The sequence below is a fragment of the Ursus maritimus genome, unplaced genomic scaffold (assembly GCF_017311325.1).
Source record: "Ursus maritimus isolate PB19 unplaced genomic scaffold, ASM1731132v1 scaffold_14, whole genome shotgun sequence".
In the NCBI taxonomy this organism is placed as follows: domain Eukaryota; kingdom Metazoa; phylum Chordata; class Mammalia; order Carnivora; family Ursidae; genus Ursus; species Ursus maritimus.
The window spans coordinates 59,897,366-59,912,374 of record NW_024423786.1 but is presented as its reverse complement, the minus strand read 5'-3'; the positions used below and the strand labels follow the sequence as shown (position 1 = coordinate 59,912,374).

At 57.7% G+C, this 15,009-nt stretch overlaps 3 protein-coding genes and 1 long non-coding RNA gene across 8 annotated transcripts in view; 1 reads left to right on the top strand and 3 right to left on the bottom strand.

Annotated features, from left to right (window-relative positions):
- Positions 1–257: 257 nt before the first annotated feature.
- Positions 258–3,025, bottom strand: CUNH17orf49 (chromosome unknown C17orf49 homolog). 4 transcript variants are annotated; one of them, XM_040629902.1, is made up of 6 exons: positions 2,867–3,023; positions 2,574–2,668; positions 1,909–2,010; positions 1,047–1,237; positions 740–844; positions 258–522 (listed from the first exon to the last, which is right to left on the bottom strand). In XM_040629902.1, the coding sequence occupies exons 1-6, from the start codon at positions 2,885–2,887 to the stop codon at positions 458–460; spliced, it is 579 nt and encodes a 192-aa protein (XP_040485836.1). In that variant the 5' UTR covers positions 2,888–3,023; the 3' UTR covers positions 258–457. The 4 variants fall into 4 exon arrangements, with proteins under 4 accessions (XP_040485836.1, XP_040485837.1, XP_040485839.1 ...); XM_040629903.1 differs by having other exon boundaries at positions 258–518; XM_040629905.1 differs by lacking the exon at positions 1,909–2,010 and having other exon boundaries at positions 2,867–3,024.
- Positions 3,026–3,222: 197 nt separating this feature from the next.
- Positions 3,223–4,946, bottom strand: RNASEK (ribonuclease K). Its single transcript, XM_008688073.2, has 3 exons — positions 4,718–4,946; positions 3,966–4,042; positions 3,223–3,563 (listed from the first exon to the last, which is right to left on the bottom strand). The coding sequence occupies exons 1-3, from the start codon at positions 4,793–4,795 to the stop codon at positions 3,422–3,424; spliced, it is 297 nt and encodes a 98-aa protein (XP_008686295.2). The 5' UTR covers positions 4,796–4,946; the 3' UTR covers positions 3,223–3,421.
- A 171-nt stretch (positions 4,947–5,117) lies between these two features.
- Positions 5,118–15,009, top strand: part of LOC121102611 — a 19,877-nt gene continuing 9,985 nt past the window's right edge. The window contains exons 1-3 of the long non-coding RNA XR_005834728.1: positions 5,118–5,344; positions 7,146–7,226; positions 7,396–7,502. This is a non-coding gene — a long non-coding RNA (uncharacterized LOC121102611). The remainder of the gene's footprint in view (positions 5,345–7,145; positions 7,227–7,395; positions 7,503–15,009) is intronic.
- Positions 6,710–15,009, bottom strand: part of ALOX12 (arachidonate 12-lipoxygenase, 12S type) — an 11,656-nt gene continuing 3,356 nt past the window's right edge. The window contains exons 7-14 of one of the 2 annotated variants that reach the window (XM_040629900.1): positions 14,426–14,569; positions 13,403–13,612; positions 10,926–11,012; positions 10,533–10,702; positions 9,952–10,073; positions 7,451–7,551; positions 7,159–7,329; positions 6,710–7,036 (exon numbers count right to left, since the gene is read on the bottom strand). In XM_040629900.1, coding sequence (XP_040485834.1) covers positions 6,857–7,036; positions 7,159–7,329; positions 7,451–7,551; positions 9,952–10,073; positions 10,533–10,702; positions 10,926–11,012; positions 13,403–13,612; positions 14,426–14,569 — 1,185 coding nt within the window. In that variant the 3' untranslated portion in view covers positions 6,710–6,856. The remainder of the gene's footprint in view (positions 7,037–7,158; positions 7,330–7,450; positions 7,552–9,951; positions 10,074–10,532; positions 10,703–10,925; positions 11,013–13,402; positions 13,613–14,425; positions 14,570–15,009) is intronic. The other variant, XM_040629901.1, reaches the window with a different exon arrangement.

The following is a 15,009-nucleotide window of genomic DNA, read 5'->3' as shown; positions in this document are numbered from 1 at the left end:
AGGAATACTGACTGCCAGAGATCCTGGGAGCTAGGTTCTGCCCTCGGAGAGCAGAGTGGAGTCTTTGTTGCCCACACCCAGCTCCCCTGGCTCTAGCAGCACAGAAATATTGGCACTGGGGAGAAAGTCTGCCAATATTGGCTGTGCTGCTCCAGGCAGGGTGGTGAGAACGGCGAGGACAGGCTGAGCCCCTGGGGCTCAGGAGGGAGGCAGTGGCCCACCAAGCTTCAATCACGTGACACTGCAGACACCACGCAGAGAGGGCAATCTTTATTGTTTTCTGTATAAAAAAGTCCCTCGGATGGAGGTCAGAGGGGTTGGGGGCAGATGCGCGTACGGGAAGGGCAAGGTGTGCGGCCCCAGCAGCCTTTTGACCTTCGCTCGTGCAGGCTTGCTCAGAGTCCCGGGTGATCCGCAGGTCCAGGGGGAACAGTGAGAGAAGTCAGAGGTGGGAGGCTCAGCGAGAGATCAGAGGAGGGTCAGCAGAGGTCACGAGAAGGCCAGAATCCAGGGTCAGGCTGTCTGGAACAAGAAGCAAAATGGGCCGAGATGGAGCGAGCCCCAAGTATGCTTCCAAGACAACTGCTACGTCCCCCGAGCACCCGGCTCCTTGCTGACCCAATCCTCTGCACACGGGGAACCTTTTCTTCCCAAGCCTCTGTACACAGGAGGGGGCTCCTGTGGAGACCCTCCCCCACCCCTCCAGCTGGCATGGGAGTGGGAGGAGGAGGACTCCTACCCTGGTCGAAGTTGAGTTTCTTGGCTGGAGGAGTTTCTCCCAGCCCTTCGATATCCACCAGGTCACTGTTGGCATCCGAGTCGTTCAGAGCACTGAGTGTCACATCTGGGGGGGAGGGCGTAAGCTAGGTTTTAGGTTCTCCGACTGCCCCTCCCAGCTTCCCAAAGCTTCCAGGTCCCCCTCCCTCTGCCACTGGGAACCTCGACAGGGAAAGGAAGAGAGACTGGTCCTTTGACCCACCCCTGATTCTCTCACTGAACCTCGGATGGGACCTTGAGCCCCCAGGCAGCAACTCGGCAGCCCTCACCAGCCTTCTGTTTCTTTACGGGGGGACCCCCGGCCTCAGGGACACTGGAGCCGCTTGGTGGAGGGGCAGCTGCAGGAGGTGACAGGACACCAGATGGCACCTTCTTGGGCCCTTTCTTGGGCGACTCAGCTGGAAGGGGGATGCCGGAGTCTTCGTATACCTTGCGCTTCACGGTGGCCTTTATCTGGGCCCTGAAGAGAAGAGAGAGCAGGTTAGGAAGGGAGTCATCACAGCGACTGAAGGAAGAAGGGAGGGGCGGGGCAGGGGTCGTGGGCCACTCTGAAGGAATACTGGGGGTCCCCTTCATGAGCATCATGGTTAGGGCCCCAACCTTTGGCAGGGTTCTTGTGTTCCCCCAAAGCTTTGCACACACTCAGGGCAGATGGAATGTGAAGAGCGGACTCCCTGAACTGCGTAGTGGGGAAGGCCCACGTCCTACTTCTCTTCTGGGAGAGACGTGTGGCTGCGGAAGGCTCCCAGGTAAGCCCTGCTGATCCCCAGGTAGTCTGAGACGTAGGCGTAGATCCCACTCAACTAGTTCAGAATCACCATCTCCCTAGAAGCACCGCAGTAGCACCTCCAAGGAGCTCTATAAACCACCAGGGAACTCCCGTCACCAAATTCAATTGTTGGGCATCTCCAGCAACCCGAAATAAAATTCTCGGAAGTTCCTGGTTACCATAGCATTTCAGTAACTTCTGACCCACTCTTCTATTCTTTTAGTCTTGGAGGAGGTGCTAACACGACTAGCAGCGAGGTAGGAAAGCTTGCTGAGCTGGAAGGGAGTTCTCAGGAAGATGGAACATGGGTGTGGAGGAAGATAGTGCCCACCCCCCTTCCTCTGCCGGCCACCCTCCCTCACACTGTCCGTTCCTTGATGACACAGCTGATGTGATTAAGATCGTCCCCAAACCGCTTCACGGCAGCCCTCAGCATCTCTATCTCCGTCTCCGTCCACTTGGCACTGTCAGAGGGGAGAGGGGGACAGGAAAGTGGGAAGAGGGGGGTGTGCAGCCAGCCCATAGGCTGTGCATTCCACAACCACCAGCCTCCTCCCCCCAGTCCCTGGGCCTCCTTCTGTGGGTCCCTAAAGAGAGCTTCCTTAAAAAAAAAAAAAAAAAAAAAAGCTCTTACGCCCTGTGGGAATCCTGAGGACCCCCAACCACACCTATCCCAACAGCCACGTTCGAAGAAAGCCTGTCTCCGACCACCGTGCAGCAGCTGCCGTAAGAAGCCCGCTGAAAGCAATCCCACCCGCGGGGGGTCTTACAGACAGAACCCCGATGGCTGTGTGCAGCGCTCAGGTCGTCCCGCGCGCCCTGCGGTCGGCTCGCAGCGCGGCAGAGCGGTGGCCCGGGTCCGGGTCGGGAGCCGCAGTCTGCGGGTGCATCTGTCGTGCCCTCCTGCGACAAGCGCGTCTTCACACCCGCTCTGCGCGGTGCCCGGCGCAGGGCACACTACCACCTGCCCCTGCCCTAGCGCGTCCGCGTCGGTGACCGAGTCCGCGCGCCGGCCCGGCTCACGTACCCCGCGGGGGAAGAGTCGGCCACGGGATGCAGCTGCATCGTCAGCTCCCCGAGCTTCGTGAAGGCGGCGCCCGCCGCCGAGAAGATCTCTCCGACCTGGGGGCGGGGCGGCGTCACGGGGGGCCGGCGCACACCCCCGCGCCGTCCCGCCCGGAGCCCCTAGCCCCACCCCAGCCCGGCTCCCGCCCGCCCCCCGCCCCCGCCCCGGGCGGAAGAGCCGGCGCCGCCCGCAGCGGGGTGGGGGGCCGCCCGCCCGTGGCCGCCAGGGAGCGCTGTCCGCGAGCGAGTCCGAACCTTTGTGGACGCTGACGTCATGGCTCCGCGCGCCTCCCCACGGAGGAGACGCCGCCGCCGCCGCCGCCACCGCCGCCCAGCCGGGGACCACGGAGCCCGGCGACCGAGCCGCTCGGGCCCCCGCGCAGGAAGTCCCGCCCCTCCCCGCAGCCGATTGGCTCCCCGTCGGCCGCTCCCCGCCTCGCCCGCTGCGGCGGCTTCGGCGGCGTCCGCGAAGCGAGGGCCCACAGTGGAAGACACCGCCTCACTTCCGGCCCGGCTTCACTCCACTTCCGTCGGCGGGTCGGGACTCGCGGCGGGGAGGCCGGTCTCCAGCCCCCGTGCCCGCCCCCGGACCCAAGCACAGACAACACGGCTCAGGAGGGCAGTTTCGCTTTATTGTGGAGGGACAGGGGACGGCCAGCCCCAGCCTCCCTCTGCGGGGGCCGGGCGCCGGACAACGAGGGGTCCAGTCCCGCCGAGGGCGCCGGCATGGGCACGGGAGTGGGGCAGTGAGCGGGTGGGGAGAGTCTTTAAATAGAGGAGGGGGCTGGACCGGGGAGACGCGACGATGCGCTAGCGCACCATGTATTCCTTGCGCTTGTTGAGCCGAACTTGGCAGAAAGAGAAGCCTCCGAGGAGGAGGTAAAGGCCCGCGGCGATGAAACAGTTGTAGCTGACTCGCTCGTAAAGGTCATATATTTTCTGAGGGTCTTTCCTGGGGGTGGGGATTAGGTTGAGAAGTGTCAGAAGCATTCATAGCGGCCAACATTTCCTGGGCTCTATGTGCCAGGTACCATCCTAAGCGCTTTTTACACGTGTTATTCAAGCTTCCTCCTAACCCTAAGGGATGAGTTTTAGGATCGCATCCACCTGGCGGGAGGGGGACAGCGGCACAGGACGGTCACGTAAAATACCTAAGAAGCCACATCTGGACTGGTGGGTTTAGGAGGGCCGCTGAGGCCTGACTTCCGAGCGCGCTAAGGAGAAAAGCTCCTCGCATAGTTCTCCAGCCGCCGGGGCCCAAGCATCCCGCCACCTGCAATTCCCCTCCTACAATTCACAGCCTCAGCCCCCTGCCACCTGCCCCCAGCCCCGCCTCTCCCACCTGACTACTTACTCAAAATCTTTCTCGGTGAAAGGAACGTCCTCGATTAGCACAGCGGAATGGACATTGAAAAAGATTCCGAGCATTATCTGAAAAGAGGCAACGGATAGGTTTGCTGAACCCAGGCACCTAACCTGATCGCTCTCTAAGCCCCTCCCACTTCTAACGTTGCCACAACATCTGGGTTTGGGAGCTACCAGAACGAGCTGGGATTGGGGTGGTTGCTGCTGGATTCGGACTCAGTCACCAGGATTAGGGCGTGAGATGGTCAAAGAGACGACTCGGCGGGTAGAAGGGCAGGAACAGTGAGCAAACCAGATTATCCTCCTCTCCAGAGGCGTCATTATCACGGGACAGGGAGGAAGGGGTCAGGGGAAATCAGCACTTCTTAGGATTTCTTGCTAGAGTGGGGTGGGTCATCCTGGGGAAAAAAGGCCCCAGCTGCCCATTTCGGGAACGAGCGCTCCCACTGCCCTCCACTCAGCGCAGGCACCTCTCAAGAGCCCAGCTTCTCTCCCTCTTACCTTGAGGGGTCTCCAGATTTACCAGCCGCGGCTCCCGTTCCAAGCTCCAGCTCCCGCCCACCCCCGTCCCGCTCGAGTTCCCCATTTCTCAATCTCCGTTCTCTCGTTCTCCAGCGGCTAATCAACCACCCCCTCCAAGCTGCCTGCTGCTTTCTAAGGCCCGGAGTCTCCCAGCCTTTCAGCCCTCCAACACCGGGGCCCCTCGGGCCCTGTCCGGCCGTAGCCGGGCGGTCCCCTCACCAACATGATCACTCCCCAGGCGCTGAGGACGATGCCGCAGGCGGCCAGCTTGGGCCCACAGCACAGAAGCGACGCCATGAAGAAAGGGGTCGGGGATTGCCTAGCTGCGGGCCGAGCGGGAAGGCGGCGAGAGGAAGGCCCGGATGAGCCCGGGAAGAGCGAACAGGACTTGGGGGCTCGCGCCGCGGAGGACGGGCCGCCGGGAGCGCCGCCGAGGGGGCGTGGCCTCCGGCCCCAACTATCGCGCCGGGGGGGGGCGCCCGGAGGAGATGGAGGGGGCCTCTGGGCCCTCCCGGATCTCCGGCGGGGGCAGGGGGTGTGTGAGGTCGAAGCGGCCCCTCAGGAACCCCTTAGGACTCACGTAGCTGGGGCGCGGTATTGCAGGAGCAACGCCTCCCGTGTCTTGTGTACCCCCCTCCAGGCTGGAATGGAAGGACCCAGCACGTCACGTGACCTAACCGGGCAAGTCACGTGACGAGGAACCCTCTGCCGCCGGGCCTAGGAAGGGAGGAGCTCTGGCGGCAGTCTGGTTACCCTGGCGATGGGCTCTTAGGTGCGGAGGATTGGAACTCTCCGATTTTCCCCTCAGATACCTTAGTGTCGGGTGGTGTCCTGTGATGGGGCATGGTAAGTGAGACATGGAGATTTACAGCGAGAAAGAACGCCCCCGCCTCCTGTCTTCTCAGCCCTGCCTTGAAACAGAGATATTCCGACACAGTGAAGGGAGAGTAGGAGCCCCTTTCCGAGGCCGAGCGTGCAGCCAGCCGTGGCCAGAACCCTTTAAAATTGCCACGGGTCCCTAGCAGCGGGACTGCTTCATGACGTAACATTTTGTCACCGAGCATAGAAAGCTGAATAGTTGTGGAGGCCGAATCCAGGAAAAGTGCAGGGGGAGCTGACCCAGTGAACGAGTTGTGAGGGTGAGCGGTCTTTCCAAATGCGTCGGAGAGGAGTGAGTGCACAAAGGTGTCACTTTGCTTCCCTACTGAAAACCAAGGGAACGGATTATAGGCCCTTTGAATAAGGGAGGGTACAAGATTTTTAAAAATACGAATAGGTCACCCTCTCCAAAGAAAAAGTTTGTATACTTCACCGGTGAGAGGCAGCTTTGTAATAATTACTTACGGAAATAGGGTGTTTGAAGAACGCCATTTTGCCCCGAGCTTGTTGTCCACGTTCTAATGAGGACAATGATCACAGCATAATCGAGAGGGGTCATTTGGGTCCCGAGACCCCAGAACCACACAAAGACACGGTCAGCAGTGAACATAACTTTGTGGCATTTTTTCCATTTATTTTATGCACATTGTTGCTAAACAGGTTGTGACAGAGAACTTGGATCCAGGAAAACACATATAGACCCCAGGATACTACTACAGGGACTGGGAAAAGGGGCCTTGGGAGACGAATTTCCTGTCCTGTTTGCTTGAGACTGCCTGGGGAAGGAAGCCATCCTGGGATGGCAGGTTTTTGGTCTGCCCGGGAGCACCATTCTTACTCCAGGATTCTTGGGGTCTGTGTGTGACTAGGGGGAACGGGGTGGAGGGAACTTGCCAAAGCACAGAGTCAGAAAGTTTTAGGTTCCCACTGGTGCGGGAAATCTAGCTCCTGGGAAAGGAGAATTAGTTGAGGTAGTTGATTTATGCAAGAAATCTTCCCCGTCCCACCTCAGAGCATTCTCTGGATGTTTGGCAAGTGGGGTCAGTGCCTCAGGCTAGCGGAGGGTAGCCTGGTGCCAGTACTGCCCCTGAGGGTCAGATCCAGCCCACAGCCTATCCTGTCCCTCTAGCAAAGCACAGATTCTCTCTGCGTATTTGAACAGTTGACTAAACCAAAAGAAGAAGAGTATTTTGTGAACACGAGCAGTTCGTATTTCATTGCTCGTAAGTAAAGTTTTACAGGAACACGGTCACACTCATTCACTTTCATATCGTCTGTTGCTGCTTTTGTACTCTGTCGGGGAAGTTAAGTAGTGGTGACAGAGACTGTGCAGCCTACAAAGCCTAAAATGTTTATTTTCTGGCCCTTTAGGGGAAAACAGAGCTTCAGCAGCAGAGACTTTGGAAACCATGACATTCAAGATGGGAGTGTTAGTACTGGAGCTGATCTGAAGTCTTGCAAGTGGGGGTGCTGCAGGCCTCAGATAGTGACGCTGTTCTCTATGCGGCTGGGCTTCAGGTAGTCATAGGGCAGGTCGAGTTGTTCATTCCGGGCTGTAATCTCTCTTTCTAGGTTTTCCAAATCCGTTTGGAATTGGTTTAATGCAGCCTTGGCCTTGGGGCTTGAGAAGTACTTTTCTTTGTGATGCCCCAGAGGCACCTAGGAAAGGACAAAGGATCTGTCAGTGTCTAGTCCAGAGGCAGAAGCACAGAGCGCCTAGCCCCTCACTCTGATGTTTTCCTTCCAACTGTAATTTCCCTTTCCCCAGCGTCCCCTCTTACCATGTCTGGCTGGCGGCGACCCAGATGCCACGTGATGGTCATTTGAAGACAGGCCTGACGGACATCAGGTAGTGAGCCCATCACTGTGGCCATTGTTACATCTTCCTTGGTGGTGGGTGGGGGCATCCGCATTGTGCATGGGGCATTAGGAACCCAGGCATACCAGTCCAGCTGGGGGAAGAAACTGCAACCCTAGGATCCTGATACTTATGCTTTGAACCCCTGTCTTTCCCTTAGGAATCCCAAGGTCCAGACACTTGCCTTCAGGGACCTGGGCGTTCGGCTGTCCTACCTGGCCCTGGTTGATGGCCCCATGCTGAGCAGTGCATGTGAAGACACACATGGTAAGGAAATGGCAGAGCTGCTTCTGGGACTGGAAGGATACAGGGAAACCTGGCAGAAAGGAACAGGATTTAGGGGCTCCTGTGTGAGAGGAGAGAAATGAAGGCAGATGTCTTGGGATGTGGTGTCTACACCAGTCGGGTTCAAACTACATGGGTCCATTTTGGTGTGGCTTTTTTTTTTTTTTAAAGATTTTATTTATTTATTTGACAGAGATAGAGACAGCCAGCGAGAGAGGGAACACAAGCAGGGGGAGTGGGAGAGGAAGAAGCAGGCTCATAGTGGAGGAGCCTGATGTGGGGCTCGATCCCACAATGCCGGGATCACGCCCTGAGCTGAAGGCAGACGCCTAACCGCTGTGCCACCCAGGCGCCCCTTGGTGTGGCTTTTTTATAGTATGGTACACAAATGTATTTGCTCTTTCATATGGTTTTCCTCATATTTTCTCTTTTCTAGTTCACTTTACTGTCAGAATATGGTCTATAATGCATACAGCATACAAGATAGGGGTGAATCGACTCTGTGTTACTGGGAAGGTTTCCAGTCAACAGTAGGCTCTTAGTAGTTAAGTTTTTGGGGAGTCAAAAGTTGTGGGCAGATTTTTGACAGCTCGACGTGTGTGGGGAAGGGTTGGCGCCCCAACCCCTCCACCCCCCGCACTGTTTGAGGGTCAACTGTATGTTGGCATTGATGGCTGTTTCTTCATTTCTTTATTTATTCAAATATATTTGCGTTAGACCTGGCTTTCAATTCAAGGTTCAAGCAATACAATCTGAGTGTCTCAGGCCAATTACTTAACCTCTCTGAACTTTCGTTTCTTCGCCTGTAAAACGTGGATGATTCTTACCTTATAAATGAGATAATGTGTTGAAATCACCTAGTCCGTAACAAATGCTCGGTATATAATAATTATTGTTATTGTGGAAGGGTTGGGGGCTGGAAAAGTCTGAGTGATTGAGTACCTTTTGCCTCAAAAAGTGGTTAAGAATTTAGGGACGTTTCCTCCTATTCCCGAACGGGATCGTATGTGCCTGAGTTATAAGGTGGGGAGCAGGGGAAGTCAGGAATTTATAGTGTCACAGCCAAGAGAGGCTTTCCACAAAGGTTATCTTGGGCCACTGATTCTGCAGTGGAAGTGGTGACTCAGAGCCACTAATCCTATCGGTTAAGTGGAGCAAATATAATCACTCCCTTTCTATAGATTAAAAAAAAAAGAAATCAAAGACCAGAGAGATAAAACTGCTTGTCAGGATCGTACAGTTGGGGAAGAGGAAAGGCTGACTTTGAACTTGGGTTCCTGACTGCCACTCTCAAGCTGTTTTTAATTTTTAGCATATTTCCTCTAAAAAGGCTGTTGGGAAAATTAGGCAAAGTGCGCGATGAGAACCGAGGCTGGTGGTGGAAGAGAGGATGAAAGGCAGTTGGTGGAGATTAAAGCTGACATGTGAATGTTTATTTTTTGTTTTCCAAATGTAGATAGTGGCTGGGGAGAAGATGAGCGGGGAGAGAGAGGAAGGGTTTTCCGGGGGCCTGTGGGACCTAAGGGACAGTTCTGAGGTGTCCAGGACAAAGTTTGGGCCCGGGAGAGTGAGTGTGGGTGTTGGTTCATTGCTGGCCGTCCCCGGGGCCTGGCCGTTAACGTCTGGAGTTGTCCCCAGAGGCAGAAGTGTGGCGTGACGTGTGAGGGGCAGTACCCGGAGGGCGGTCCAAAGCAGCCCCTGCGGGTCGTGTGTGCTGGAGAGGGGAGGATGAACCTAGCAGGAGCTCGAGAAAGGCTCTTCCTTCCCTGGAGGTTAAAATGCAGGCGGGGCTGCTCCAGGTGGTGGCTAGACCCTGGCCGAGGGAGGGGAGGCTCGACTGGCCCCAGGAATGTGGCCCCAAGGGGCTGTGCACGGAGTTCCAGTTTGCACCAGAGCGCGTGCTGGGTTTGCGCCCGCATGACTGGGGCAGTGCGGGACGTGTGCAGTGTGCCCAGAACGTGTGTGTGCGCGTGCGCGTGTGTGCTGGACAGTAGCAGGCAGATGGGGCAGGGAGGGAAAGCAGCGTGGGACATCCTGGGCTCTGCTGGAAGCTCTTCCCGTCTATCTCTGTCCTCCCGCGAGAAAACAGACCACCACGAGGAGAACAGGAGCCCCAGCAGGGCCTGGGCAGCCCCTCCCTGGCTGTGGTTCTGGTCTTGCTGGGCCCCGTGCTGTGGTGGGTGAGGGTCATCTGTGACCGGGGCTCGGGGTGGCAGTAGAGGTCGATGACCAGGGTCTCTGAGGAGGACAGCCCCCGGGTATCTAGAATTGCCTTGAGTCTTAGGAGGTGGGAGTGGGGTTCAGATGCTTCGTGCGTGGCTGGGGACGGGGGTTTGATGAGGGGTTGGGGTCCTGAACCCAGAGGGGCGGACTGAGAAGGGGCTCTGGGCAGAATGTCCCAGGGGCTCCCGTCCCTGGGGAGGGATCCTACCTCGGTCCTGGGCCTGGCACAGCCCCACCTCAGTGATCTCCCGACACCAGGCCTGCAGCTCCGGGTCCCCTCTCACGACGTCATCCCTGTGGTAGAAGAGGTGGACGATGCCCTCCACGTACCTGCGCGGAGGGGAAGGGAAGTGGGCTTCCTGAGAGAAGAACCTCGACCCCTTCCCTGCGGCCTCTGCCCAGCTGACTCCCACTGTATCTGGGGACAGATCTCCCAAGACTTGTCTTTGGGGACATTGCCTGGCTCTTTCTAAACACTAGTTCAGAAAGGAAGGAAACATCTGAAGAATTCTGGACCCGTGGCTGACAGGCATTCTTCCTGACAAACTCCCTGACAACGCCGACCCGCGGTTTACCCGCCACAGCTTTAGCTCCCCGCACTTCTAGCTCAGTCTCCCCATCTTCAGATCCTCCCCACTCCTCCTGACTCTTCCTTCTCGCCCCAGGACTGAGTTCCTTCCCCTCCTGTCTGGTGTCCATGTGGGCTTTGGCCCATGCTGACCTCCGGTCAGAGCCCCACGCTCCCCGTCCCTGGCGCAGCGTCCTGTCTCAGCTGCCGCTCTCACTCACCGGGCGATGATCCCCCAGAGCCGTAAAGCGTCGTGGGCATAGAGGGCTCCTGGGATTCCCAGCAGGCCCCGGTCAGCCAGGTCGTCAGGAGGACAGAGGGAGCAGTAGGTCAGCTGAGCCACGGCCCGACGCAGCAACTGTACATGGCCCCCTCCTCCTGTGCTCACCGCCTGCGAGGACAGAAATGAGAGGCCGTGCCGGACACCACAGAGCAGAGCGCAAGGGGCTCGGAGGTGGGGTGCACATTTACAGACATGGGTGGGAAGGGCCAGGCTCATGGGTTTAAGGGCCAGGACATTCCCCGAGGTCGCTCTGGGATCCTGAAAGTGGCAGGAGGTCATGGAGAGCTGGATGGTGAGTGGTCCCGCCCCCAACGCCCTAGTACCTCCTTACCTTGTCAAATATTCCTCCTTCTGAGATGAGCTGGGATCTGGCCCGGGTGTTGATCTCCATGGTGTAGCGGATGTGTGGGATCAGGAGCTGGGGTGGGGGAGGTTGGAGGGGGTGGTTATGGAGGCCACGCAGGGTCCTTCGTCATGGGGCGTGGCGCCCAGCCCAGGGGCCCTCTCCCCTCTGGAGGCTTTCCTCGCTGCCCCTGTCTGGCCGGGCCTGTCTTCTGCTGCTCCGATCGCTCCCTCTCCCGCTCTTTCCTGCCCAGCACGGGCTCTGGCGCCAGACTGACCTGGCTTTCAGTCTATACTTCAGCACCCACTTTGGTGCTCGTCCAGGGTCGTGGAGCCTCTGCGTGTCAATCTGTCATTTCCTACGTCTCCCCTCATCTGTTGACTGAGGGTGACAACGGGGTCTCCCGTCTCGGGGGCTGCAGTGCGCCCACCGTTGAGCACCCACGGAGCCCCTCGCACTGGAGCTGTTACCATTTATCTTTATTCCCACCTTGAGTGTCGGTGTCCTTCAAGAATCAGCCCTTTTGATCTACTTTTATGCTTCTGTCCGTCACATCCTCACAGCTGAAATTAGCCTGCTTGTTAGCAAAGCCCCACCTCCACCTTCTGGCCGCTTCCCTGTCGGGGGGTGGGGGTACGAGGTACCGTTTGGGGGTGGGTGCCCTGAGTCCCTTAGAGGAGCCCTACCGAGCCTCCTGCTGACACAGCCGAGGGGCTGTTGTCAGACCTGCCCCCATCTCCAGCCGGGCGGTCAGGTCCCTTATTTTGAATAGCTTTAACGAATGGCTTTTAATTAGCTGTTAAAGAAGGCCGTCTGGTCCTCGCAGGCGTCTTTGACCTCAGACTGTTTTGTCTTATTTGCAGCCAGTGTAAGTGCAGGGGGCATGCGGTGTTGGCATTATCGGAGCCGTAGGCGCTGCGCACGGGGAAGGACCCAGATGGTGCCTCTGGGGTCAAGATGCGAAGGCAGCTCACATTGGTCTGAACCTTTTCAGAAAGTGTCCTAGAAAGCCCAGCGTCCATGGGAGCAGAGCGGATACCTGAGGACCAACGACCCCTAATAACAGGAATGGTCATTGCGAGAACTAAGGAGTCTTATAGCTGTTAGCCGGCGCACACCGTCATGTTCTGTGGTTCTGTCCTTTCACAACCCCACCATGGAGCTCCCGCTGCCCCTGTTTAGAGATGAGGGCACGGAGCCTGCCTGCACATGGAACCTTTGTGCCACAAGCAGCCATCGCTCTCCCGTGGGGCTGACGACAGCCCAGCCGTCTGCCATGGGACAAAGCTGACATGGGTGGGGATAGGGCTGACCCAGTGACAGGAGATCGTGAGCACGAACAGAAGCCTAACCTATTCCAGAAGGTGGTGACGCGGGGCACCCCGAGAGCCGTAAAATCCACGATCCCGAGGCGCACACTGGTCTCCTTCTTGTGTGTGTTATCCTAGACTCAGGGGGCCACCGCTGCTAGTGGCCAGGCAGGGGGGGTCGGGGAGCCCCAGCTGAAACCCCCAGCTGAAACTCATGGGCCTGCCTTGCCTACATTTCTGCTCCTTGCACCTAAGCTGGAACCCCTCCTCTTTGCTTCCGGACTGGCTCCTCTCCTGACTGTGCTGTTTCTGACAATTACCCTGGGTTTGTCCTTTCTCTGCCTTCTCGTCCCTGTGCCTGAAGTGTCATCAAGACGTTGAGGACATTTTTACACAACTACAAGTCTTATTTTGCCGCCTTCTGCCTCGCAGTGGATACTCAACTCACCCTTTTATCAAATTTCAGTATTTTTAGGTCATTACAACACCCCCACCTCGTGCGCTCCTGGGTGCGGCAGGATCGTGGACCTCTGGCCTTTCTTTCTCCATCTGATACCCGGGCGCGCTGCAGCTGCTGTCTGCCCCCCACCCCACCCCCGACCAAGTCCTTGATTTCTTCTTCCTTTTCCTCCAGATCGCCACCTTGCCAATGCATGTCTTTCTCCACCTGTCTCCTGCGGTGTTCCCCTTGCCTTTGGATCTGTTCCTACTTAGCAAACTCCTCAGATGGGGTAGAACATTCTCCCTCAGTTCTGTGGTGTTTGTGGGCTGTCTCTTGTGATTTCTAGTTCCAGATACTGGTCTCTGGATGGTTCTCACGGGCATCACTTGTCCTTCTGGCTACATAGAGAAGCTCCTAAGGCAGGGACGAAGCTGTTGCTTTACTAACAACATTCCCGCTGGCCTCCAGGCCCATTGCTAGGTCAGCAGCTCTCTGAGAATTGCAGGAGGCCCCTTCAGTAAGACGTCTGGAAGGAACGCTGAATGACTCGACTAAATGAACACAAGTTTCGGGGGTAGACAGTCTTCCTTCTCGTCTCCCCTCTTGCTTTCACAAACTGGCAGAAACATTGTTTGTTGTTGCCATATTGTTTGCTCTTGGGCTGTTTCCTCTCTCTGGGGTCTGAACAGGGACGGGGAGGGTGGCGTGTGTACCTTGAAGACAGGGTGCAGCCCCGGGAGGCGCCTCATGGTGGCCACAGCGATGACCTCGGCCACCAGGTGAGTGTTCAGCAGGTGATACTGGAGCTGGTGCAGCTGGAAATCGGAATTTCGGACCCAGACCTTTGCCAGGAGCCAGGCGAGTGGGGGATCTGAGGGCAGGAACAGCGGCGGGGTGGGGGAGCTGGGGCTGGGAGGCTGGATCTGCAACATGAAATCAAGCTGTTATTGAACTTCTGCTTCACATGTGACCTTCTGCTCAGCATTCGGGGTGGGGGGGTTGGTGGATGAGTGAGGAAGACTGTTGCTCCTGGGAGGTTACAATCCAGGAGGAGGACTGAGGCCTTCTCCCTCCCTGCCTCTCGCCGGCGGTGACACCGTGCCAGCGCCCTGATGAAGGGGGTGAAGGCAGGAGCGTCAAAGTGGGGGTTCCAGGGAGGAGATGCTGCCAGTAGCTGGGAGGAACAGGACGGGGTCCGGGCAAGGGTGGGCAGTGGGAAAGGGAAGCTGGATGGCTGAGACAGTGGACAGTACTTGTAACTGCTGAGAAGCGTGGGAGGAAAGGGATTCATCCGATGGTGGGTGTGTGGACTTGGAGGCTGCAGAGAGATTAGAGTGTTTCTTGAAGTGTGTTCCCGAACCCGCGGCAGCAGCACTGTGGGGCTTGTTAGAAATGCACACGCTCAGTCCCCACCCCAGACCTACTGAATCAGAAAGTCTGGCGGTGGGACCCAGCCACATATGCTAACGAGCCCTTCAGTGATTGCATGCCCTCTGATGTTTGAGAACCAGCGGGTACAGGGTGAGGATCCAAAAGGCCATTGTGATTGTGGAGCAGAACAAGAACTTCCAGTTGGGTGAGTCAGGGGAAAGCAGACTGCAAGCAAACAGCGACAAGAGGAAGGTCTCCCGGTGTGAGGGTGCCTGGGAGCCAAGAAGCAGGGGCTGGATCCCCGGGAGCAGAGGTTGGGGCGAACAGAGAGCGGCAGGGGGTGAGGGATGCCCGGGGCGCCTCACCTGGATGACCAGGGGCAGCAGCTTCCCATTGGGTGTCATCTTCAGCAGGACGAGGGGGGCGGCCAGGTACTGCTTCTCGCCCCGGATCACGTTGGCGGGAATTCCATCCAGCAGGATGAAGTCAGCCTCAAACAGGGAATGGTTCTGGGGAGAGGAGGAACGTGCCCGTGGTTAGAGGTGAAAGCAGGCCTCCAGGGCCAGGGCAAAGGGGGAGACATTTGTCCAGCTTCTTGCCATCATCCCGTGTCGGTACCAGCGTCCTGTTGGCAGGACGGGAGCCTCTGGTCCAGCGCCTCCCATTTTATAGACGCGAACAAACCCTGCAGCATGTGTGGGAGCAGATCTCGGTTCAGAACCGGGCCTGCGTAGGGTCCCGTCTGGGGTGCAGGTACCGGAAGCTGTCCCGTCCCGCCTGCATCCCTCAGTGGTTGCTCCCTGTGTTTGGCTCCCACCCGCTCAGCAAACTGAGCTCTTTCGCTTCCTGTCCAAACCTCTCCTGTCCTGCTGAGTAATCCCCGGAGAGCCCCTCACTACCGCTGCCACCGAATCCAGCACACACCCCCCCCCCCCCCCCCCCCCCCCCC

Excerpts from the sequence above, each read along its gene's own strand:
- RNASEK (XM_008688073.2), bottom strand. The coding sequence starts at position 4,795 with ATGGCGTCGCTTCTGTGCTGTGGGCCCAAGCTGGCCGCCTGCGGCATC. Across the intron at positions 4,043-4,717 it reads CCTGGGGAGTGATCATGTTG|ATAATGCTCGGAATCTTTTT; the intron begins GTGAGGGGACCG and ends GCCTCTTTTCAG. Across the intron at positions 3,564-3,965 it reads TTCACCGAGAAAGATTTTGA|GAAAGACCCTCAGAAAATAT; the intron begins GTAAGTAGTCAG and ends CCCCACCCCCAG.
- CUNH17orf49 (XM_040629902.1), bottom strand. The coding sequence starts at position 2,887 with ATGACGTCAGCGTCCACAAAG. Across the intron at positions 2,669-2,866 it reads TGACGTCAGCGTCCACAAAG|GTCGGAGAGATCTTCTCGGC; the intron begins GTTCGGACTCGC and ends CCCCGCCCCCAG. Across the intron at positions 523-739 it reads GAAACTCAACTTCGACCAGG|ACAGCCTGACCCTGGATTCT; the intron begins GTAGGAGTCCTC and ends TTCTTGTTCCAG.